Consider the following 25361-nt stretch of genomic DNA (forward strand, 5'->3'; position numbering starts at 1 on the left):
CCGTCGCCGGGAAACCGCGGAAGGGAGGGCAGAAGGCGGGCGGGAAGAAGCCGCGCGATACTGGTCGCTAGTGATGCGCACGCGCAGGGGCCTTCCCGCGCTTGCGCGGAGTGGGCCGCTGTCGCGCTCCGCCCCGGAACGTGGGGAAAGGCGCGGACTACCGTTACCCGCCGCCGCGGCGTTCTCCCGAGCCGGCGTCGCAGCTGGAGGGCCTGGCAGGTTGCGTGCTCCGCTGGACAGCTGCCTGGGGAGTCCCTGCGCCGGTCAAAGCCTGTGTTTCCTCCTCGCGAGGCTGCGGTGAGAAGACTACGAGGTGAGGTGCGTCCGGGAGGCTCCCGGGCCGTGACGCCGGTCACATCTTCCCGGGCGTTAGAACCGGGAGGCGACGGGCTTGGCGGGGATGGAACTGGGCTTGTTGAACTTCACAAGATCCTTCCGCTCAGTTTCTTTCGCTCGACCCAACGCTTTGGTAAGGAAGACTTTGGGGCGGGGGACCTACGCCACCCTCGCCGGCCTCAGACTGCGTCCCCTTGGGGCTCGCGTGGTTTCCGTGCAGTCATTCAAGCGGCGTGGAACGAGCGCCCCCGACCTGCGGGTGCCCGGCCTTCTAGACTGCGCGCCCAGTGGGCTCGGCGCCTTCCTGAAAGATGCACATTCCTTCTCAGATGATGACGAAGCGAACGCGTGCTGATGGTGGGGAAAGATAAAAGCAGCAGCCGTAAACGTTAGAGAACGTAGACTGGACGTCCCGGTCATCCGACCTTCTTGAGATTTGCCATTAACGCTTGGTTGGCTCTACGTCCCTATTTTTTCTGTGCAAATAAGCGTCTATATATTTTAGATACTTTTCTCTTTGGTTACAAATTTCGCCACCTGACGCTCATGGATTATCTCCTGTATGTCAGATACTGCTCTAGGCCAGGAATTGGCAAACTTTCTCTATAAAGGGCCAGATAGCAAATATTTTAGGCTCTGTGGGCCAAGAGGCAAAACGGAGCATATTATGTAGGTACTTGCGTAATCAAAGAGAAAACGTCCCTAACATTTTTTTATTGGTGGTATTCAGAATGTAATGATTAAGCAGTTTTTAAAATACAGGTCTGCTGAGAAAAGTAGAATGCTTTTTTTGGCGGTTCTAAGTTGGTCTTCCCTGGCATGAGTTGATTGCAGATGTTCCCTAGTAGAGACTATTCTTGGTTCACGGAAAAGCAGGCTGAACGTGGCTTGTGATGTCCCAGTGATGCCTGAACTCTGCTCTCCTGAGCAGGCAGCCGAGGAGGGGCAGAGACCTATAAATCAGTAGACAAATCCGTCATTCCAACAGTGTTATTAAGGAAAACAGCTGGGTACTGAGACCTTGATGAGGGAGGGGGGTATGGCCTGCCCCTGGGAAGTGAGGTTTGCACTGAGATCCTACTCTGCAGCAAGCTGTGTGACCACACCAGGCAAAGGGAGCACGGATGTTGGTCTGTTCAGTATAAAGCCCAGTAATCCGGGGGCTGCAGGTGCCAGTAAAGATCTCCATCAGGGTTTTAATTTGTGATCCGCCACGGGTGGAATTCAGAGGTAGCACGCTGTTGTACCTATATGTGTTTTCGTGAGTTAAAGATACACAGTGTTTTTTTAGAGTCTTAACAGGATCTGTGAGCCAAGACAGGTTAACGAATCTGTATGGTCATTTCTCGTGACTGCTCAGGACAGTGTGATGTGGGTGTACAATAATTTATTCAAGCCAGACTCTATGGAGCCTCTTTGATTGATTCCACTTTTAGGCCACTGTTAAAATGATTTAGCGTAGGATGTGCACATTTAATACTGATAATGCTCAACTGTCCCCTCAAATGATTATGTAAACCTGTGACCACTTTTATACAGTCATTTTTTTTAAGTTTATTTATTTTGAGAGAGAGACAGAGAGGGAGGAGGGGAGGGACAGAGAGAGAGGGAAAGAGAGAATCCCAAATAGGCTCCACACTGTCAGTGGTACTCGAACCCATAAACCAGGAGATCATGACCTGAGCTGAAATCAAGTCAGACGCTTAACCACCTGAGCCACCCAGGCGTCCCTACATTTGTTTTTTTTAGTTTTAATGTTTTGTTTTTTCGGGGGAGGGGCGGGGGGGAGGACAGAGGATCTGAAGTGGCTCTGACACTTGTGGTGCTGACAGGCTGACAGCAGCAAGCCCGATGTGGGGCTCGAACTCACGAACTCACGAACCATGAGATCATGACCTGAGCCAAAGTCAGACGCTCAACTGGCTGAGCCACCCAAGCGCCCCACTACATTAATTTCTTAGTGTTTAAAATGCCATTTATCTGAAACTGAACACTTAAGCATCAGGCGGCCTCACGCAGACTCCTTTCAGTGGGCCAAATGAGAATCCACTGGTCAAAAGAAAGCAGTCGAGTTGCCAAAAGCAGAGGCTGCTGCACCGATGGTCTCAAGAACCTGGAAACAACTCTTAAGGAAACCAGTAAAATGCATACTCCTGGGCGAGATGAACTTGAAGAGACCCCTCCCGCCCACCCCAAGAAGCAGAATGGAAAAATGTCTAAAGCCATATGCATACCTGCTTTGATCTGCAAACATGCTGTGAAGGATTTATCCCAAATCAGAAGTATGTGCTATGCTGTGCACTGCAAAGTTATCCCATAAAATGGTGTTTAAATGTGCAGCAGTAGGGATCGGTTAATTATAGCACATTCCCTCAATAGAATGTGTGTACACAGACGCACGAAATCAAGAGGATATTTAATAACATGAGGAAATGTTTGTGGCATACTTTTTTTTTTTTAATGTTTATTTATTTTGAGAGAGTGCGTGAGCAGGGGAGAGGCAGAGAGAGGGAGACAGAAGATCCAAAGCAGGTTCTTGCACCAAGTGCAGAGCGCCCAGTGCGGGGCTTGAACTCACAAACTGTGAGATCATGAGCTGAGCTGAAGTTGGATGCTCAACTGACTGAGGCACCCAGGCACCCATGGCATATTTTTTAAAAGCGGGTTATAAAATAATATGCATATAGCGTGTTTTGAAAGAAACATGTATATAACAGGGCGCCTGAGTGGCACAGTCGGATAAGCATCCGCCTTTGGCTCAGGTCATGATCTCGTGGTCTGTGGGTTCGAGCCCTGTGTCACGCTCTATGCTGACAGCTCAGAGCCTGGAGCCTGCCTCTGATTCTGTGTCTCCCTCTCTCTCTGCCCCTCCCCTGTTTGCTCTGTCTCTCTCAAAAATAAATAAACACTAAAAAAAAAAAAAAAAAAAAAAAGACGCATATATACCCTTCCCACAGGCAACTGCTGTGTTGTCTTTTGTGTGTCTTTCCAGAAACATACTGTGTATTCACAAGCACATTTATATATCCATATATTTTGGAAATTGTTCCCTTCACACATAGATCTAGCTCATTCTTTTTTTTTTTTTTTTTTAAGTTTATTTATTTTGAGAGTGAGAACACAGGTGGGGGCAGGGCAGAGCCCAACTCGGTGCTCTATCTCACAACCTTAAGATCGTGACCTGAGCCAAAACCAAGAATTGGACACTTGACTGACTGAGCCACCCAGACACCCTTAACTCATTCTTTTCGATGTCTGTATAGTATAGATATTTTTTAGCTTTAACAATTTTTTTCAAGCTGAAAAATACATAGACAATAAAAATTGTTATTAAAAAAGTAGCGGCTGACTAAGGAAGTCTAATGCCCATCCAGACGTGTAGTCTCAATAAAGCCAGAGCTTGGTGTTACTGTCAATCTCGTTTCCTACAGTAACTGAACCCCGTGTGGTCAACTAGCTGAAGCCACAGCAGGAGGAATGATGTGGGAACAGATAAGGTCCTATCCAGTCTTTGAGGGAGCAGCATTCCTCAGGGCCTGATCTTGTCACCGAGCCAGCCTCTGGTCACAAAGGAGTTGCCCTGGGGAGATAGATAAATGGGAGTATTCCAGTCCCTGGAGTGTTCAGTCCCAGGTAGGAGTTGAGACTAGTGTCTGAACAACGGGGCCGCGTGCAGCATGAGCTGTTATTCTCCGTAGGACCAGGTCTTGAGTTGTGAGGCAGCAACTCCATCCTGGGGCAGAGCCTCTGGAGGCCCCGTTGCAGCTGCAGTGGTGGACTGCCAAGCCACCAGGTCGCCCAGACAGGAGGGCTCCGTCAAGGTCTTACTGTGGCAGCATGGCCCACACAACTGCAACGAAAGGACACACCCCTGAGGACATCACCTCCTCTCATGGCGAATATGTGACAAAGGTGAGGAAAAACAAAACAGCTCACTTTATCTTGGCCGCTCTGCCGGGCAAAGGGCCCTGGCTTGGAGTCAGACACTCCTGGATTCCTGGCTTGGTCCATGGGCTTTGTTTCCACTTCCCTGGAAAATGGTGCCAGTATCTCCCTCTTGGGTTCTGATGGTTAAATGAGATGTGTATAATATAAAATATGCAAGTAAAATAACCTGAGAATTGTAAGTGTAATAAGGCAAACATTTCCATTCCATTCCCCTCAAATAATTATCCTGTACTTTCCTTACCGTTTTCCATATCCCCAATATAGCCCCTATATGCTACTTAACTTAGTTACGTATCTACAAATTAAGCCAAGCGTGCTCTGAGGCCTAGGCATCTGTTTCCTGTACTTGACTCAAATGAAGTGTTCAGTAAATCAGTGAACAAAAGGATTATGAATTAAAAGGATGTGGGCAGTTGTTGTAGCAGAAACTCCTACTCTTCAACTGTGGCTGAAGGAAATTCTGTAGGTAATGGGTTTCTGAGTTAATATGGGGGGAGGGATGGGCTTTGGAGGCAGACTTACTGTGTGATAACCCCCTCGAGCCTCATTTTCATCTGTAAAATAAAGTTAATAAACCTTGTAAGGATTGTGTGGGGAAAATCCACCACTGTTAGGCGTGGAGCAGGTCTCACTATTAGCCATTATTCCTCAAAAATACGCTCCATGAGCACAGCTGCTACACATTCTTGGGTTTTCCGTGTTATTTTGTTCAATAAAGGCATGTCATTAACTGCTGAGCTGTGTCTCTGGTTTTATTCTACCATGTCATAAATTCACACATCACATGTCCTCATCTTTGGCTCAGGAAAAAAAGTTGCAGTTTACTCAGATGTGAGAATCAAGTTGGTTCGTTCTATTTCTTACATGTTTTGTTGCCGGGCACACTGAAGACAGGGTCACTCAGACCCTCACTGACAAATTAGGACCAGTCATGATTCCCTGGAGACCATCGTTTATTTTTGGTAAATGCCATCAATGAATATACACACAGTATCAATCCCACAGAAGTCTATAGCATTTAATTCTTGAAAACAGGTGACCACTGAAAAAAAAGAATTCACAATTTTCAGTTCCTTTAATAATTTAATGTTCTATCCCCTTAAGGCTGTTAGACCTTAAGTTACCCGGGTCTGGTTGTATCCCAGCAACAATAAAGGGCCTGTTGCATGATGTATACCAAATACACAGCAAAATTGAGAAATCCCAAGTGCTTCTTCACTTCAACATGTTTGGTTTCTCTCCTTTGTAATAGGGGTTTGATTTTCCCTATAACGAATGACTTAAAATAAGGTGCTTAAAAAGTCCACACCAAGTCTCAAAATAGTGAACAAACACTATTCGAAAATGCCCTCTGAGCCTCAGTTTCCCCTTCTGTAAAATGAAGGAGTTGGGTTCGAGTTAGTGTCCTAGGCAAGACCACACAAAGGATGGGTAGATTAATTTCCTGCCACAAACCCCAGCAAGGGAGAGGGAGAGGGGAACAGAGCTGCAAATGGGAATGTGGGAGTGGGCGGGGGTGGTGGGCCAGGGCCAAAGTGGCTGGAAAACTGGCCTTCAGGAGGTCAGTGTCAGCTCTGAACCTTCAAGTCTCAAAAGTATGTCTTTGTCTTTTGATCGGATGATTTGGTCTAATATGATTGTCTCATTCATTCCAGTGTATGTACTTGCTGCAGATTTATGTACAGAATTAAATACCCCATTTATTAATTTATAAACCGTAATAAAACCAGTCCGTTCCCCTCGCCAGCAGATCTTGCATTGGAAAAGGGAAACAATATACAAATTTTAGCAACATCATAAATTTCATTAAACCTGAAAAGACACACAGTTCATTTTGGAGTTCAATTATCTGTTCAAGGACTCAGTCACTATAATCATAAAAACAACTACCACAGTATCTTTGTGGTGCAGAATTACCCCCATTTGTTGCTAGTCACCAGTGAGAAAAGTTCAGCTACAGACTGTAATGCCTCTGTGAAGACACTCAGCAAACTCTTTTCACAAAATGCCCTTCAGATTTCCCCTTCCCGTTTTACACAGCAACCGTCTCAAAACTTGGGGCCAACCAAAATAATTACAAAGAAAGTGAACGACACGTGAACACACAGGGACCCGAGGCTGGTGGTGCATAAACTCCAGCCACAAGGGGACCGGGTGACCTCCAGGAACAGCCCACTCATAAGCTGACAAAAATAACCAAACCAGGAGTCCATCATAAGCTATGGTACTCCCTCAGACGGGGAAACGTCTCACCAAGACATAAAGGGTGACCCACTGTCCCACCTGCGCCTTCCTCCGAGTGCCTATTCAAGAGGTTGGGCACAGCCCCGAAGGAAGGCAGACATCACCAGGGACCCCAGCAGCTGAGCCAGCGGTCCCCTCTGCGAGGACAGCATCCTCTTGTGACGCTAGGAAAGATGGAGACCCTGACCTGAACCTCCGCACATGGGCTATCTGCTGGGGCCACATCATTTTCCTGATACGTGATTTATCCAAACCCAAATCCTAGCTTGGTGCTCGCCGCTTCTCCCCTTCACCAGGACATGGTTCCGATCCTAACGCAGACACCCCACCAGATCAGGTCATGGAATCAAAGTGCTGTGGTCTCATCTATTACACAAACTGTTGAGATGACATTCTTGATTCATTCTGCTTTCGGCGGCTGGGGCCATTAGGAGCTTCAGAAACTTCAGCGCTTCCTACTAATGCTGAAATGTATCAAGACACGCATCACCAGAAGGAGTTTTTCTTGTTTTTAAACATTTAAGAACAAAAGCGTTTTCAATCTATAAGCCAGTCCTCATGCGCCCCACCCCCCATAGGAGACAATGGCATAAACACACACAACTGCAAAATATTCCCTAGAAAAATGCAAGATCCTCATCAAGTTAACATCTCCCCACCAAACATCCTACTAAGTCGTCACAGAAGCGAAGACTCATCAGAAAAGACAAAACGAATATTACAAAAACAGAGCTTGAAACACTGAACGTGATTTCCTAATGCTCTGACAGCCCCTCAGCCACTCCCCCTTTGCTGTCCCCAGCAAGGAGAGATGCCCTGCTCTGGCTAGGAAAGAGAGGGCACAGGAGACAGCAGCTGCCCTTCCCTCTGGATCTGGACATATACTGACTCTGACTTGCAGGTCAAAGAATTAGGCTCCAAGAATTCAAGGCTAATTGCAGTAGCTTTTCTCTTTGGAAGATCTGCCAGTAACTGCAAACGGCCAAGGGGTTGGCCGGAAACTGGGTCCATCTATGTTGCTGGAGATGCTTTTAATTAGTACCCCTCTGCTCCATGCCTGCCTCGGCCCTTGGCCTATCTGAGCAGCGGAATTGAAGCAGCTAGTTTGTCATTCTCCAGCACCATCCTACTGTCCTTTCCTTGGCCCCCGGGAACCCCCTCTTGCCTGCTCGGGGAGGTCTGCATCCACAGTGATCCCGCCTCTCCGGAGAGTTACCTGGAAATACTATCTGGAAAGCAGAACGAGAACTCTCAAATACATGACTTGGGGAAGAAGTCCACACAGAAAGGTAAAAACCTGGCCAAGATCTCCACGGCAACACAGCCCTCGGATGACAGACTCCAGGAAGAAAGGGCCTGGAACACGGGAGCTTGAGGGCGGTGGCCCTTACTGCAGGGCAGCGTCCTGCTGCCCCCAAGGGGCTGGGAAGCCCAGGGTCTTCTGATGGTTGTGCACCGTCCCCTCGGCTGGGTTGTACATTCACTGGTTGTCAGAAGTTTCTGGTACTGCTAGGGAGTGGGGGAAGGAGTCACACAGGTACCACCCTGCCCTCTACACTCTACACGTCATAACGGTTCAAACTGTATGAGTTTGGGTAGCTCTGCCGACTGTACTGGAAGTGATCTGTTAAGATGTTGTTGCGGCCATACTGATAGTCCCCGTGCTGGGGGAAGAGGATGCCATTGTGGGGTTTTTCCAGGGGGCTCCGGTGATGTTCCTTACTGCTCAGGTCCCCCGTTGTGACAGGGAGGAGGTGCTTCCGGGCTTGCTGATTGGCATCGTACTTGGTCTGCAAGATCAAGAGAGTCAGTGAGACAACTGGCTCCTTCCCCAGGACATGCGCACAGGACAGAGGAGCAACGGGCATCCGAGCAGCCCTTCAAGGCACCACCGAAGCACTGGCCCTAGCAGGGCTCAGGCATGGCCAGCCCTCCCTGTGAGCCATCTGTGTCTTTACACTGGACTGAACACGGTCTTCTTGAGGAGACCGTGAGATCCCTGACAGAGTCTCCACAGACCCAAAAGCCACAGCTGGAGTATGGCACGGACCCAGAATAATCTACACAGGAAAAGGAAAGCCGGGCTAGGAAGGGCCACACCAACACCATAAACCAGTCAGCCACAAAGCTGGGAGCTGGAACCCCAGCCTCTTGGCTCAGGGTGAGGCCCTTTCTTCTCCCCTCCACTGACTCTTGGTGCCTCCTTGGGTATCGAGGGGACACCCCACCCCACCTCAGACTCACTTTGTTATACAGAAAGACCCCCAGGATGGCCGTCATCATGCCTAGGACGTTGGTGCTGGTGACTGGGTTTTGCAGCATGATCAAGGACACCGTGATGACCATGATTCTCTTGGTGGCATTGGCAACGGAGTAGCTCAGAGGGCTGATGAGGTTGAGGATGCTGAAGGCAATGACATTCTGGGCAAAGTTACAGAAGCCGCTGACAGCCAGGAGCAGGAGCGTCCAGGGCCACTGGGACACATAGGTCTACAGAGACGAGAAAACAAGAACAGCACTGGGGTCACATGCTGGCCCTGGCAGAAGTGGGGGAGAGGCACAAAGTGGCTTACTGGGGTCGGCGTCCAGGCGGGGAGCAGTTCCAGCTGTGTGTTGCCGTGTAATAACAGGTGCCTGATCTGCGCAACCTCTGACCCTCGCGACACTGCACGCAGGCACAGCAATAATCCACTCCGTTGCTGCTGAGGACGGGGAGGCTCCAAGAGCCCCAAGGGTGGAGAGCACGAGGTGAACTGGAGCTTCCCTTGTCCCGGACAGTGAGGACTGGGAGCTGTGGGGTTAGCAGAGCAAGGTCTGCTTACTGGACACTGTCTCAGTCCAACTGAGCTGCTATAACAAAATGCCATGGGCGGGTGGGGGGTATAAACAATAGACATTTATTTCTCACCGTTCGGGAAGCCAGAAGTTCAAGACCAAAGAGACTCAGTGTCTTGTGTGAGCTTCCCAGTTCATAGGTGGGGTCTTCTCACGGTGCCCTCATGTGGTGGAAGGGGCGAGAACTCACTGGGTCTCATTTTATAAGGCCAACCGACCCTGTCTGACGAGGGCCTCACCTCCTCATACCATCATATGAGGGGCTGGGTTTCAACATAGAAATTTGAGTGGGGGGGACACATTCAGACTGTGGCAGACATGACACGTTCTGTAGGACAGGGAGGCCCTGGGAAGGCAGCCCCTGAGTATGCACAGAACCTAGTAATACAAGAGTCCCAGGCTAGAAGCAAGAAGCCCTGGGTCTGCCCTGTTACTGAGAACCACCCCCCCTCCTCCCCGCCCTTCACCTCCAGCCACCTGACCTTTCAAGTCACACGTTCTTCCTCTGTGCGACAGAAGACACTGACCCTGCTGAGCCCACACAGTGCTGCTGCGGGGACAATCAAAAGGGTTCATGGCCGTGAAAGTGCTTTAAAACAGTCCAAGCCAAACACGAGATGTTCTCAAAAACTTTAGTTATCATCTGACCCTCTCTGGAATGAGGCACTCTGATCAAGGGGGCCCAGAAGTTAAGAACTCACAACTACAGACATCTGGACCACAGAACCCCCTTCCCCCACCCCTCCCCCTGAGACTGGGTTGATCCCAGAACAGGCAGCAGCTGAGAATTAGGTGGGGGGCTGCCCCCGCCAGGCGGCTGGGAATGCCCAGTGCTGAACAGTTATGGACATCTATTCAGAGCTGGATACCGGAAGGCATGTGGCACCACTCCTATGCCTCCCCACCTCCCACAGTCCTACCTCGGTACCAGTCCTGAGGAACCAAGGGGCACCAAGAGGCTGCTACAGGGCAGGGCGGCCAGGGGAAGGGCCCCAGGAGACAGTACACCAGCCACGCACAGCTCCAGGCTGTCCACCTCTGCAGTGTCTGACCTCGTCTGGAGTGCTGGGACAATCCCCACGTCCCCGTGCTCCAAGGGCAGAGCACCCTCAAGACCTAGTGTGGCTCAGTGAAGGTAGCAAAGCCAGCAAAGCTGCGCGGTGGCACCTCCTCTGCATCCCAGTCCTCAAGCCACATTGGTACTGGACACAGCTGGGTCCCTCCGGGAAGGTGGCATTTAGTGGCCTGCCAGCATGGGAGCTGGAACGGTCTTAGAATGGCCACCTGATTCCATCTCCACCACCCTCAGAGAGAGAGAGGGATCACAAGGTCCTCTCAAAGGGCAGCAAGATACACTTAGGTGACCTCACGGTCACTCTGACTTTTGCCCCTCGTTGGAACAGCCCCTGTAAGGCACGTGAGCCCACCAGCATGCTTCTGTGGCAAGCTGACCTGTTCACTCCCGAGTCCTTTCCTGAGATGACCGACATGGTCTTACAAGCTGTTTTTATGAGCCAGCCAGCTTGCCTAGATCCCTATTTCTCAGAAAAGGAACCCAGTCAATCCAGCTTTTAAAAAAAACTGATACCAGTCAAGTGTTTCTTCCCCACACAATCAGGATTCAGAACCACTCCCTCACCCCGAAACACCCTCCCAGGCCTCTTGGTAGGAATCCCCTTCCCCGATCCAGGTAAACTAACGGTGTGTTCTCCTTCCCTCTAGGTTTGTCCTTTTAGAGACGATCCTAGAACTGGAATGATACAGGATGGAACTTTCTCAGACAGGCTGCTTTCACTCAGCAATAATGCCTGTGACATCCACCCAAGCTGTCATAAGGAACAACAGCTGATGACCTTTTTCATTGCCAAGCAACTCTCCGTTGTATGAATGTACCAAAGTGGGCTTGTTTCGTTTTTTATTCACCCGCTTGTTGAAGGACATCTGGGTTGTGTCCAGTTTTTGGTGGTCATGAGGTCACGAGTGGAGTTGCTATAAACATTTGTGTGAACTTGAGTTTCATTTCTCTAAAGTTAACACCCACATGTGAGATTGCTGGGTCATACGATTAGCGTATGTTTAACTTCAGAAGAAACTCCCAAATGTTTTCTAGAATGGTTGTACCACTCTGTATTTACTCCAACAACATATAAGAATTCTAGCTGTGCCTTATCCTTGACAAACATGGCGTTGTATTTTTTTATTATTACAGCCATTCTAATAGGTATGAGGTGGATCTTATTATGGTTCTGTTTCTCTCTAGTGCCTAATGATGTTGAGCATATTTTACTTGCCTATTTACATGCCATCTAGACAGTCCCAATGGGAAAAAGTCTGTTCAAGTCCTTTGCCCATTTTTAAGCAAGTTATGATCTTGCTAGTGAGTTTTGAGAGTTCTTTATATATTCAAAACACAAGTTCTCTGTTAGTACGTCATTTGCAAATATTTCCTCCCAGTTGGGAGTCTGTCTTTTCTTTCACTTAGTAGTGTCTTCACAGAGCAAAAGTTTTGAATTTTAATGAGACTCCATTTACCAATTTTTTCTTTATGGACTTTGCTTTTGGTGGAACGTCTTAAGAACTAATCCCAAGTCATGATGAAGATTTTTCTCCTGTGTGTGTGTTTCTTTTCCCCTAAAGGTTATCATTACATTTAAGTCTAGAGTACATTATGAGTTAAGTTTTCTGTAATGTGTGAGGTCTAAGTCAAGGCTCAGATTTTTCCTTATCGATGTCCAGTTCCAACACCATTTGTTAAACTACCCTTTGCCCTGTGATTGCTTTTGAATCTTTGTCAAAAATCAATTACCCAAATTTGTGTGCATTTAGTTGCACACGATTCTGCTCCACTGATTTATGTGTCTCCCCCTTAACCAGTATCTGTATCTTAATACTAAGTCTTTAAATAATGTGATTCCTCCAAGTTTATTCTTTCTTAGACTTATTTTGACTATTCCAGTTTGTCTGCCTATCTACGTAAATATTCCAATCAGCTTTAAGGTTAAAAAAAACTCAATACCTATCTATCTATCCACACGCGCGCGCACACTCTCTCTCTCTCACACACACACACACACACACACACACACACACACACACAGATATACAGGCATATATCTTCGCAATATTGCAGGTTCACTTACAGACCACTGCAATAAAGGAAATATTGCAATAAAGCAAGTCAAGTGAATTTTGTTTCTCAGTGCGTATAGGAGTTATATTTACACTGTAGACTATTAAATGTGCGATAGCATTATGTCTTAAAAAAGGGGTACGCCTTAATTAAATGTACAGAACTTTATTACTCCCAAATGCCAACCATCACCTGAGCTTTCAGTCAGTCATAATCACTCATCATAGATCACCATAACAAATGCAGTAACAATTAAGAAGTTTTTAAGACTGCAAAGATTACTAAAACATGACACAAAGACACAGTGAGCAAATGCTGTTGGGAAAACGGCACCAACAGATTTCCTTGATGTGAGGTTGCCACAAACCTTCAATTTGTAAAAAATGGAGTATCTGCGAAGTGTGATAAAGCTAAGTGCGATAAAACAAGGTATGCCTGTGTAGATTAATGGATCTCAACTTTTCTTCATTACCACCTTTTCCAAGGAGAAAAATTGAAGTTAAAATTCAAGCAATTATTTATAATTAATACTAAAGAACAAGGTTTTACTGGTTAGAATTTTATTTCTTCCTTTCAAATCTATTTATTTCTTTTTCTTGTCTTATTGCACCGGCCAGGATGTCAAGTATGATGTGGAATAAACACGTTGAGCATGAACATCCTGAAATTATTCTTGAATTTAGCAGGAAAAACCTCCCATCTTTCATCATGGTGTTAGTATTCTGCAGTGGCTGAGAATGCAGTTTTCAGTGATTGCGACTACTAGCTCATGTACTCTTTCTTGCTGTTTCTTTCTTTCCTCTGTTCTCTTCCATCTTTTTTTATCATGTTCTCATACTTAAGACTTCCTTTCTGTGCCCAAATCAGTAACGTTATACTGGGGAAGGGACACCGTCCTTTCAAATGGGCCATCTAAGGCAGCTAATTATGCATCACATTGAGGTCTCTACTGAGAAAAATTCTGTGACTTGAACTAAATATTTTTAAATGTGGATTTTTTGGGAAAACTAACATTTAACATTGTTTCTCCTGCATGGCAAAACTGCCTATTCTGCTATTTAAAAACCCTCAATGACTTTATTTTCAACTGGCTGCTTTTTTCATGTACAGCCAAAATGAAAACGTCTAAATTAATTATGTTGTACAAATGGGACCCAACACAAACTTTTTAAAAATCAGTAAGACTTTTGTTTTATGTTTGCATTTTGACTATTTTCATGAGGATGTAGGTTGTGTGTTTAACCGTTAATGTTAAAAACTGTGATGTGTGTGCAGAATATTCTATATGCATGTTCATGTTTAAAGAATGGCTGTTGACGGTAAGAATCAGCTTTCGTGTAAAAAAAAAATCAGGTTGAGGAAGTTTCCTTCTATTTCTAGTTTGTTGACTTTGTATTTTATTTTATTTTGAGAGAGAGCATGCATGTGCATGCATGAGTCGGGGAGGGGCAGAGGAGGAGGAAGAAAATCTTAAGTGGGATCTGCGACTCCGGGCTTGATCTTACATAGTGAGATCATGACCTGCACTAAAACCAAGAGTCGGATGCTCAACCAACTGAGCCATCCAGGCGCCCCTAGTTGTGTTTATCTTCATGAATGATGTTGGGTTTTGTCAGATGCCTTTTCTGTATCAGTTGAAATGAATAAGTGGTTTTCTTTGTTAAACTGTTAGAGATTACACTGATTTTCAAATATGGAATTAGCCTTGCATTCTTGATTTAAATCCCATTTTGTCATAGTGTATTATGCTTTTTATACATTGCTACATTCGATTTACTAGTATTTGGGGCTTTTAAAAATATTTTTTTATTTTTTTTAATTTTTAGACAGAGAATGTGAGTGGGGGGAATGGGGAGAGCAAGCGAGCGAGAGAGACAGAGAGAATGAATCTTAAGTAGGCTCCGTGCTTGGCACAGAGCCCGATGTGGGGCTTGATCCCATGTCCCTGGAATCACGATCTGAGCTGAAATCAAGAGTTGGATGTTCAGCCAACTGAGGCACCCAGGTGCCCCTACTAATATTCTGTTAACTTTTGCCCCAACGTCCATGAGGAATACTGGTTTTGTTATATGGCCCAAAGCATTCCCCTGTCTTCTGTTTTCTGGAGGAGACTGTGTAGAATCGATATTTATTTTTTCTTAAATGTCTGGTAGAATTTGCCAGTGAAACCAGCTGGGCCTGATGATTTCTTTTTAGAAAGTTTGAACCTATGAATTCAATTTCCTTAAAAGCTATAGGAGTACTGGGGTGCCTGGGTGGCTCAGTTGGTTAAGTGTCTGACTTTGGCTCAGGTCATGATCTCGCGGTTCGTGAGTTTGAGCCCCACATAGGGCTCTGTGCTGACAGCTCAGAGCCTGGAGCCTGCCTTGGATTCTGTGTCTCCCTCTCTCGCTCAAAAATAAAAATAAAACATCAAAAAATTAAAAAAAAAAAAAAAAAAAGCTATAGGACTATTTAGGTTATCTAGTTCATCTTCGGTAGGTGAGTTTTGATAGTTTGTGGTTTATGAAGAATTGGTCTATTTCATCTATGCTGTATATAGAATAGTTAGTAATATCTCCATCATTTTAATGTCTGTGAGGTCTATAGTGATATTCCCTCTTTCACTCTTGGTGTTTGTAATGTCTTCTTTTCTGTTTTGCTTCAGTTGAAAATATTTTTTATTTCCCTTGAGGCTTCCTCTTGGGCCCTGCATCATTTAGAAATGTGTTACTTAATTTCTAAATGTTTGTGGAGATTTTCCTGTTACTGCTGTCAAAGAAGATACTTTGTATGTTTTCGTATCTTTTTTTTTTTTTTTAATTTATTTATAGAGAGAGAGAGAAGAGAGAGAGAGAACAGGTGGGGTAGGGGCAGAAAGAGAGAGAGGGAGACAGAGAATCCCAAGCAGGCTCCGTGCTGTCAGCACAAAGCCCGACACGGGGCTCAAACCCACAAATCATGAGATTGTGACCTGAGCCGAGATCAAAAGTCAACACTTAACCAACTGAGCCACCCAGGCACCCCTATATGTTTTCAGATTTTTTGTTAAAGTTTGTTTTATGACACAGAATATGGTTTCTCTTGGTGAATGTTCCATGAATACCTGGAAAGAATGTCTATTACACTGTTGTTGGGTAAAATGTTCTACAAATGTCAGTGAGATACCCAGTTGGTTGCTGATACTATCTTTTTGCTTGGTGGGTTTTTTTTTTTTATAGTTCTATTGGTTCTGGAGGTTCTGTATTCACTGGATATAAAACTGTGTGTTGCTAGTTCTTAGTTTCAGTACTATAAAAATGTTATTTCACCTCTTTCTGGTGTTCATGGTTTCTAATGAGAAATCCACAGTCATTCAAACCGCTGTTCTGTAAGTAATGCATCATTTTTCTCTGGCTGCTTCCAGATTTTTTGCTTGTTTGTGTTTTAATCTTTTTTTTCTCTCTGTGGGTCAAACTGGATAATTTCTATTGATCTATCTTTGAGTTACTGACCCTTTCCTTTGTCATTTCCATTCTACTACTGAACACATCCCCTGAGTTTTTAAGCTACTCTTTCTGAATTTCCAAAATTTCCATTTGGTTCTTCTGCCTTTCATTCTTTACATTTGTCTCAAGAGAATTCATGTTACCTTTTGGGGCATGATTATAATCATTGCTTTAAAGTCATTGTTCAGGGGGTGCCTGGGTGACTCAGTTGGCTAAGTGTCTGACTTCGGCTGAGGTCATGATCTCACACCTCATGAATTTGAGCTCTGCATCGGGCTTTCTGTTGTCAGTGTGCAGCCCACTTCAGTTCCTGTCTCCCTGTCTCTCTGCCCCTTCCCAGCTGGCGCTTTCTCTATCTCAAAAGTAAATACTTTTTTTTTTTTTAAGACATTTTTCAGGGGCGCCTAGGTGGTTCAGTTGGTTAAGCATCTGACTTTGGCTCAGGTCATGATCTGAGGTTTGTGGGTTTGTGGGTTTGAGACCTGCATCGGGCTTTACAAGGATAGTGCAGAGCCTAACTGAGATTCTCTCTCTCCCTCTCTCTGCCCCTCCCCCACTTGCCCGCTCGTGCTCTCTCTCAAAATAAATAAACTTAAAAAAAATAGTCGCTGTTCAATAATTCCAAGATCTGTGTCATCTCAGTGTTGGCATCTGTTAATTGTCTTCTATGAGAAGGGACTTGAAATTTCCCTGGTTCTTCATATGCCGAGTAATTTTGGATTATATTCTGGACGTTTCGGATATTGTAAGACTGTAGGTCTTACTTAAATCCTCTGCAGAACGTTGATACGGAATTTTGTTTTAGCAGACTCAGTCGGGTTCAGGCTACAAGCTTGACAAGCCTTCTGGGGGTGTTGGTTCCAATGTCAGTTGTGTTTCCAAAGCCTCTCCAGCAGTACGCGGCTCCATCCGGAGTGTGCGCTACCCAGCAATCAGTCTGGGATGTGGGCGGCAGTCTACCTCAATTCAGTGTCAGTCTTTGGTGTGCTATTAGGGTCAGATCCTCACATGTACAGCTCGGGGCTGAGCCTAGGATTTCATGGTGTCTCTGAGGTCACTTTCCCAAGTTCCTCCTCCTCCACGATCTCCCTGGTACCGACCGTGGCCTAGGGTTCCCCTAGGGACCAGTCCTCTAGTCAAAGGGCTGGGGCACAGTTATCCCGCTCTACACTATGGCCTTCCCACAACTGTACCTCTACTTGGGACCAAGCAGTGGGCTGATTAAAAGAGAAAAATACACAGTGGGGGCTAATCCCACTCTGACCGCAGAGGGAGGCTGCCCTCACTCAGCATCTCAGGTGCTGTGGGACCCTGCTGCTACCATTGCCACAGGATTGCCAGGGGCCTGGGACACAGGAGAACAAAGAAACAAAAATAACAGAAAAAGCCAGAAGGGCATTTCCCCTACCCTGAGCATCAGGAACCCCCTTTCCTATTCCCTGATCCAGAAGTAGAGGGTGTCTCACTCTGTTCTCACCACGTGCAGCACCCGGGGCTGCGAGTTAAGGCTGAAGATACAGGAGGCAAAAGAAAGACAAACTGAGGAGCACCTGGGTGGCTCAGTCAGTTAAGCTTCTGACTCTTGATCTCAGCTTGGGTCATAATCTCACGGTTCATGAGTTTGAGCCTCATGTCAGGCTCTTCACTGACGGCAGGGAGTCTACTTGGGATTCTGTCTCTCCCTCTCTCTGCTCCTGCCCCACTCACTCTTGCTCTCTCTCTCTCAAAATAAATAAACTTAAAAAAAAGACAAGAGGGGTGCCTGGGGGGCTCAGTCGGTTAAGTGTCCAACTTCGGCTCAGCTCATGATCTCACAGTCCGTGGGTTCAAGCCCCGCGTTGGGCTCTGTGCTGACGGCTCAGAGCCTGGAGCCTGCTTCGGATTCTGTGTCTCCCTCTCTCTCTGCCCCTCCCATGCTCATAGTCTGTCTCTGTCTCAAAAATAAAAACATTTTAAAAATTTAAAAAAAAAAAAAAAAAAAAAAGGAAGAAAAGAAAAGCAAACTGCTGACTCGGTGGTAATTTGAAATCTGGTCTTCAACCCCAGCCTGTCCACTGCCATTTACTTTTCTGTTCTCAAATAGCTGCTTCACTCATCTTGTAAAAGCTTTAAAACCAGGCCGCCTGCTTTGGAGTCTAGTGATCCCTGCCTGGCTTCGGTCAAGCTGTCAGCAGTGGGGCTGCCCGTGTGCAGAACTACCCACCACACACAGCCTTTGAATCCTGGTGACACGGCGAGCGGCAGACTCCAGGTGACGCTCTCCTACCTGATCCTTCTCCCTGTACCGCCACGAAGCACAGCACTGGGATGGGGCCACGTCACCCGGCGTCCGTGCCAGAGACACAGGGCAGGGAGGGGGAGCCCAGATAGGTAGGGGCCCTGCCTTCACACCCCAGCACTGTCAAATACAGAGTGCTCCCCGGAAAACTGTTGGAGCGTACGAGGACCCCATCAAGGTAAAAAATATGTATGGGCTCGACAAAGAGAACAGGTCACTAAAGGTATTACAAACAAGGTAATCACTGGAATAAAACTAAAACGTGTCCTGAATGCAAATACAAGCAAAGTTACTAGAGCCGAGCCTGGAAGCACGTGTTTGTGTGCATGTATACAGAGACACTAAGGAGCTGTCACAGGACGTAGTAAGAGAACTGACACGAAACCCACCAGCAGTATCTGCAGCCAATAAAAAGAATGAGAAAGACCTAAATATGTCAATAGGGAATAATCGATCCCCAGGAAATATCACTGAGGGAAAATAGCAAAGTGCTCCTTTCTACCTAAAAAGTCACTTTCTGTGTAAGGAGGAGAAAGGTAGGAATATATACAGATGTGTTTATACTTGCAAAAAGAAACCCTGAAAGAATAAACCAAGAGCATAGCGATGAAGAACTCCAGGGGAGGGACAAGAAAGCAGGAGGTGATAGGGACTGAAGGCAGACTTCTTGGGGTTTTTTGTTTCTTAATATTTTTATTTTTTGTCTTTATTTTATTTATTTACTTTGGCGGGGGTGGGGAGTGCGTGCTTGCGAGGAGGGGAAGGCGAGAGGGAGATGGAGAGAATCTTAAGGAGGCTCCACACCCGGCACAGAGCTCCACGCCCTGAGATCATGACCTGAGCTGAAATCAAGACTGGACGTATAACCCACAGAGCCACCCAGGCGCCCCTGAAGCCAGACTTCTTTGAAAGAACCTCCTCATCTCATTTGGCTTTGGAAATATAAAGGTATCTGACAAATTCAGTGTTGGGGGGCGGGGGGAGGAAAGCAATGCCACAAATGGAAAACAGATGGAAGTAAAAGAACCCAACCGGACAAGCTGGTGACACGGGCACATTGTGAAAACAATTATTTCCAGTGCCCTTAGAGCACAGCATTCCAACTGTGCATCTTTAACGGGACATGTCCTAAGGACAAAGAAGACCGGCAAAGAAACCTTAAACTCAGAATCCTGTCCGCAGCTGGCCTGTGGGCATTTTCACTCTGAAGCGATTATGTGTGCATACAGTGGAATCTTGTACGTGAGTAATTACGGGAAGGAATCAAGCGTACCCGAAAAGACGTACACTTAAAAATCACAGCCGTGACGAATCCTGTCATGTTACATTGCGATGAACTGGAATGAACTCTCCCCTCTGCCCCAACAGGGCTTTCGTAGTTTTTTACCACAAAGACTTAAAAGCAATGACAACCGAACAGCGGTGAGCACCACGGCCTGTCTCTCTCAGCAGCGCTCTCTACCACAAGCAACCCGGACTCTCGAAGGAGCGGCTGACTGCAAGTCTGGGACAGGAGAGGCACGATATGGGAAACAACATCCTGCTGGACCAAAAGCTACCAAAGGCTGACCTGTGCTGTCAGAAGGACAGGGAGCCAGCGGGAAGGACTCCGTTGGCCGAGACAGGATAATCCGAATAGAAAAAGTGTTAAGATGTGCAACTGACACAGGCGTCCACAAAGATGTTGAAAAAAAAAGAATATATAAAAGGACCTTCCTTTACCCCTCCCACAAAAAACACCCCCCCCCCATTCACTGGTTAACATTTACAGTAAGCTAAGAAGTGTTCTCTAAAAATTGGTAATTAAGAAAAAAATGAAAGAAAAGCACTGAACTGCTTTTCGTGTAGTTGAAAGTAACACACTAGTCCTGAGTGATGATGGAAAGCTCTTTACAGAAAAATTACAGCTAATCAATATGGAAAGGAAGTGAGAACAGAGCCACTTTCCTCATCTGGAAAATGGAAATAATGTGCACTATGTCTCCAGGCAGTGCTGAGGATTGAAGACCAATGCCAAGAACTCTATCGGGCCTCATTAAGCCCTAATAAAATTTACTACCCTCTCTTACCCTCTCTGTAACTCCGGCTTTGAAGAAACCACGCCTACCTCCTCCTTATCACTGTCATCTGCTTAGTTTCTTTTTTATTTATTTTTTCACTTGCTTAGCTTCCAGTGAACCGTCTGGAGGCTGGCCCTGCACGTGGTGGGAAGCTTCTTGCTGGCGCTCAGAGAGCTCCGCACACACTCAGAGTAAAGGAAGTACGGACGGAGATGACACCAAGAGAGGAATCAAGCTATGCAAACACAGTTTTGACAAGTCAAAGTGAGATCTGAGCCAGACTGTCAGGACAGGAAAGTCGCCCGTGCTGGCATTTTCCTTCCTGATGCCACTGGCACAAATGAAGCAGCCATCAACACCTGAGATCCAGCACGCTGGAGGAGGAAGTGCAAAGGAAGACGACTTCCTCGACTGCACGAAAACTGCGTCATGACAAAGCCGAGCCTTAAGAGGGCTGGCTGGCTGCCAGGGGCCCCGAATGTCCCAAAGTCAACACAGGTGTAACTGCCCGGCAAAGCAACTGGTTTGGAACTCGTTAAGAAAAGGGTGTGCCCGTGGCACCGGCCAACTCACCAGGTCGCTGCTGACCAGGAAAGCTGAAAGGTCCACCAGGACCCACGTGGGGATCATAAAGAAGACAGCGTGGCAGCCCAAGATGTTCAGCAGCCGGAGATGGTGGATCCGCGAATCTCTTAACACCTGAAAAGAGAAAACCTCTGTAAAGGCCGACTGGAACTAAACATGGCAAGAAGGGCTCCAGTTACCCAGGCCCCAAACACAGTGACTATACATAAGCCCTGACATCTGACCTTGACCACCAAACCTACCAGTGCCCCATGATGAGACACACAGCCCGTGCCCAAGACAAATATGAGGGACTGAGAGTGAAAAACACCAACACTCAAAACTGGTAAAGCTGTAGTGAAACAGGCACTCTGAAATTCTACTGGTTTATGTCTAAATCAGCTCATGCACATTCCAGAATGCAACCAGGCAAAGTCTATCAGCAGCCATAAATATCTCATATACTCCGACCCAACAACGTAAGGAAATAACTCGAGACAGAAAACCTGCACACACAAAGATGTTTGTTGCTGCGTTCCTTATAATGAATGGTTGGAGAAAGATAGTTTTTTTCTTAAATACTTATTTTTGAGAGAGCGCAAGTGGGGGAGGGGCAGAGAGCAGGGGACAGGATCAGAAGCTGGCTCTGCACTACTAGGTTGACAGCAGTGAGCCTGATGTGGGGCTGGAACTCACGAACCGTGAGATCATGACCTGAGCCAAAGTCAGATGCTCAACTGACTGAGCCACCCAGGTGTCCCTAGAGCAGTAATTTTTAATGAAATGGGAGAATGTTATAATCGTAAATGAAAATGTACTAATTTTACTTTTCAAAAGCACAATTGTGAAACGTACCTATAATATCACAACTCTAAAAACTGTACAGAAAAAGACCCCTACTAGCATTAACAGTAGTTCTCTTTGGGGCACCTGGGTGGCTCGGTGGGTTAAGTGTTGGACTTCGGCTCCAGTCAAGATCTCACAGTTGGTGAGTTTGAGCCCCACGTCAGGTTCTGTGCTGACATCTCAGAGCCTGGAGCCTGCTTTGGATTCTGTGTCTCCTCCCTCTCTCTCTCTCTCTCTCTCTCTCTCTCTCTCTCCTCTTCTCCCGCTTGCACTCTCTCTCTCTCAAAAATAATAAACATTAAAAGAAAAAAAACCCCAGTAGTTCTTTAGGGGAAAGTACTGTGATTTTGCTCAATAGCGTGGAAATCCCTGGCCGCAGGGCAGGTCTCTATTGATTAGTCATCTCCAGCACCCACTATGGTACCTGACACAAGTTTTCTGATTTTTGGGGGGTGGGGGGGACTTTTCTCTAGTTTTCCACATTGAATATATGCTAATTTTATAAAAGGAAACAAATTACTTAAGAAAATGAAACAAATACAAAACCAGCAGAAGGGCCACAGGATTTTTGTTTGTTTCAACACCAAGGGAATCCCTCCTTGACCGCATTTTCACAGGCCGCCCGCCTGTGCACCCGCAAACCACCAGGCGTGTCCCAGACGGTACCCAAATACCTTTTTGGAGAAAATATTCTGAAGCGAGAAGCACAGTGTGGCAGCAAGGGCGCTGATGAGCCCCCACATGTCGAATGACAACTCGGTGACAGTGGCCAGCAGGACGCCGCTGATGATGGGGATGAGCGACAAGTACACCTGCGGGAAGGGGGGCGGGAGGGGAGGATGGCCGAGGCTGAGCCAGGCTGCCCCCCACACGCCCCTGGGCTTGGAGGAGAGCCTCGGTCTCCCGTCCCTCACCAAAGGGAAGGTCCAACTTTACAAGGCCCAGAGCGTATGTGATGGTTCCTGAGATCTGGTGGCTAAATGGCTCCAAACTTCCGGAGAAATGGGATCCATTTTGGACCTCTAGCTCACCCTTTTCCTACAAAGGACACTTTAAAAGCACTGCAGGAATTTTAGGAGGTGGTGTAAGGCCCTCTCAAACGCCCCAGAGGGTCAGAACAAGGGTTCCGGACTGGGGGACCTGAATTCCAGCCCCCCCCACCCCCCTGCTGGCTGTGGGCCTCAGGCTATTAGGCTATTTGACTCTCCCCTTTCCCTTTAAGTCCCACTTCTTCCCCTGCGATCAAGAATGACAATCACCTGCCTTATCTGTCTCATAGGGTGGGTCCCTACATGCCTAGGCCATTCCTCAGTCCTTCCCCACAGTGGAAGGTGCCGGCTCCTTGCCCAAGCTGGGTACAATGTCCCGAACGACAGGGAAACCTGATAAACATGACGTGATATCGAGTGATGAAGCTACACACCTCCCAGGCAACTCGGACCCAGGGAGACAAGTCACACCTGACATCACCCTGGGGGCGGGTTCCAGAGCACACCCAGGTCTTACAGACAGAAAAGAGGCTGAAACAAAAAAATCAGCCAGAAGTGGCCCAATTTCTATAAGCCGATCCAGGGCACCGCCACTCTGAGTTACATAAAATACAGGATGCCAGAAACCAACCACCTAGAGAAGAGGCGCTCTGTCCAGCACGAAATGGATTCCAGCTGGGACGACAGGAGTTGCACTTCCACTTAAGGACAAGGAGCAAGGCCGTCTCTGGCTGAAGCCACAGCTCCTCTCGCCCCAAGCCAGGAAATACCCAGGCTTGGCATCTTGAACAGACACTGGATTGTGCCCAAAGCATCTTCCTTATGCGGTCCTAGGCTCTGCGTGTTGCTTTCGTTTCCAGTCCCAGACACTCACAGCTCCTGGTTGTTTTCATTTCGAAGACTTTGTTGGATTTTGCCAAAATCACTCTTTTGACTAGCACCTCACTTCGGACCCCAGAAGTCCCCAACCTGACTGCGGTCACTCGCGAAGAAGTGAAACTTTGTCAGAGTTCCAGCAAGACGTCAGATGTTCCATTCCGGGTCCCCCTGGAGGGGCACGTGGGGCCTGGCCAAGATGGGACCGAGTCACCGCCCACTAGCAACCACACGGAGGGAACCAAAACACGAAGGGAAGCTGGACCTGAGAGGGACAGGAGTGTCCCCAAGACCACACGGCAGAGACAACTCGGGGGCACACACACTGCACACCACTGCCTCCAAAGTGATTACAGAACATTAGTGAAAGGGCCACCAGAAGCCTCTAAGCAGACTTCCTGATTTGACAGGAAGCCAGGAGCCATGACCACGTCACCAGCTGGGCACCAGCCAGGAAGACCTTGGGGCCCCCACCGGCCCAGAACCCTCCCAGGTTACCTTGGTGCTTTGCTTCTCCTTCATGATGATCCGGGACAGGAGAACCACCCAGATGGGCATGGTAGCCTTGACTGCAAAGAGAGGCGAGGGGGCTCTCAGGGAGCCGTCTCCGTCCCAGAACCCACCCTGGGACCCTGTCCCAACTCCACTAGTGCGATGGGAGCGCCTGGCAGCCCTTCAAGCCTCCTCGGCCCTTCTCTTTCCGGGGAGCTTCCCCGCAGCCCAATAGCTGCGACCCGCCCTGCTCAGCTCCCAGCTCTCTTCCCAGCCACTTCCCTCCCCTAGACCCCTGTGCGAGTCGCTCCCCTGCTAAAAGTCTCGTTGGCCCCCAGCCCCTCGCCAACAGAAGTTGACTTCTCGGTCTGGTATTCCAGGCCGTCGGGGCGCAGCCCCGCCAGCGCACTCCTACGCACGCGCCGAAACCCCGGGCGGCGCGTCCCGGCCGCCGCCCCCCAGGCCGGCCGCTGCACCCACCAGTGTGCGCGTAGGACACCGGCACCTTCCAGATGCTGACGTGCGCTGACACGGACGCGAAGTACTTGCCGAAGGCGAGTGGCAGCACGTAGCGCGGGTAGAAGCGCGGCGGCAGCAGCGGGCCGGGAGACGGATGTGGGCCGGGCCCGGGGCCCGAGACGGGCGGCGCGGGGGGCACGCGCCAGGCGCGCAGCAGCGGCGGGAGCCCCGCGCACAGCGCCAGGATGTGGCACAGCGACACGGTCACAGGGAACGGGAAGGCGCTCAGGATCACCTTGTTGACCACGTTACCGCCCGCGCTCAGCGCGTACCACAGGAGGCACAGCGCCGCCACCCGCGCGCCCTCGCGCGCCCCGCCGCCGCCGCCGCCCGCCGCTCCCGGGCCCCCCGCGCCCGCGCCCACCGCCGCCGCCGCCGCCATCCTGCCCGAGCGGCCACCTCTTCCCGCCCGTCCGACGGCCCGACGCCGGGCGGGGGCGGGGCCGGGTGGAGGCGGGGGCGCCGGCCAACGCCGCTCTCCACTGGTCGCCGCTGCCTTGCGTCACCGCCTCGCGCCGGCCGACGCGCCCGCCACCACGTAGCGGGCGCAGGCCCCGCCCCTCGGGTGGGCTTCCGGCGGGGCTAGGCCTATCCCGGAAGCGGAAGGAGGGGACGCGGACCCTGGCCCGGCCGCCGCCGGGTTTCCCCGCCGGTGGGTTGGCCTAGGGGACCCGGAGCCAGGTCTCGAAGTGAACGGGCAGGAGCGCAAAGACCCTGTCGCGTCAGCGTCTGTGATCGGGCCATCCAGCCGGGGGTCAAACCTCGATGTCCACGCTA

The 25361-nt window shown here is 48.4% G+C and overlaps 1 protein-coding gene and 2 long non-coding RNA genes across 3 annotated transcripts; 1 reads left to right on the plus strand and 2 right to left on the minus strand.

The window, feature by feature from the left end:
* Positions 1–41: 41 nt before the first annotated feature.
* LOC109247546 (uncharacterized) lies at positions 42–11376 on the plus strand. The gene is made up of 2 exons (XR_002071777.2): positions 42–297; positions 11086–11376. It is a non-coding gene; the product is annotated as an uncharacterized LOC109247546 (long non-coding RNA).
* Positions 5220–25012, minus strand: SLC35E1 (solute carrier family 35 member E1). Its single transcript, XM_053897904.1, has 6 exons — positions 24546–25012; positions 24072–24142; positions 22383–22520; positions 20872–20997; positions 8773–9018; positions 5220–8318 (listed from the first exon to the last, which is right to left on the minus strand). Exons 1-6 carry the CDS (start codon positions 24964–24966, stop codon positions 8088–8090), a joined length of 1233 nt encoding a protein of 410 aa, XP_053753879.1. The 5' UTR covers positions 24967–25012; the 3' UTR covers positions 5220–8087.
* LOC128775637 (uncharacterized) lies at positions 11085–17679 on the minus strand. Its single transcript, XR_008420505.1, has 2 exons — positions 12426–17679; positions 11085–12387 (listed from the first exon to the last, which is right to left on the minus strand). It is a non-coding gene; the product is annotated as an uncharacterized LOC128775637 (long non-coding RNA).
* Positions 25013–25361: the final 349 nt, after the last annotated feature.

Source organism: Panthera pardus, unplaced genomic scaffold (genome assembly GCF_024362965.1).
Source record: "Panthera pardus isolate Hobbes unplaced genomic scaffold, ASM2436296v1 HiC_scaffold_8, whole genome shotgun sequence".
NCBI lineage: Eukaryota > Metazoa > Chordata > Mammalia > Carnivora > Felidae > Panthera > Panthera pardus.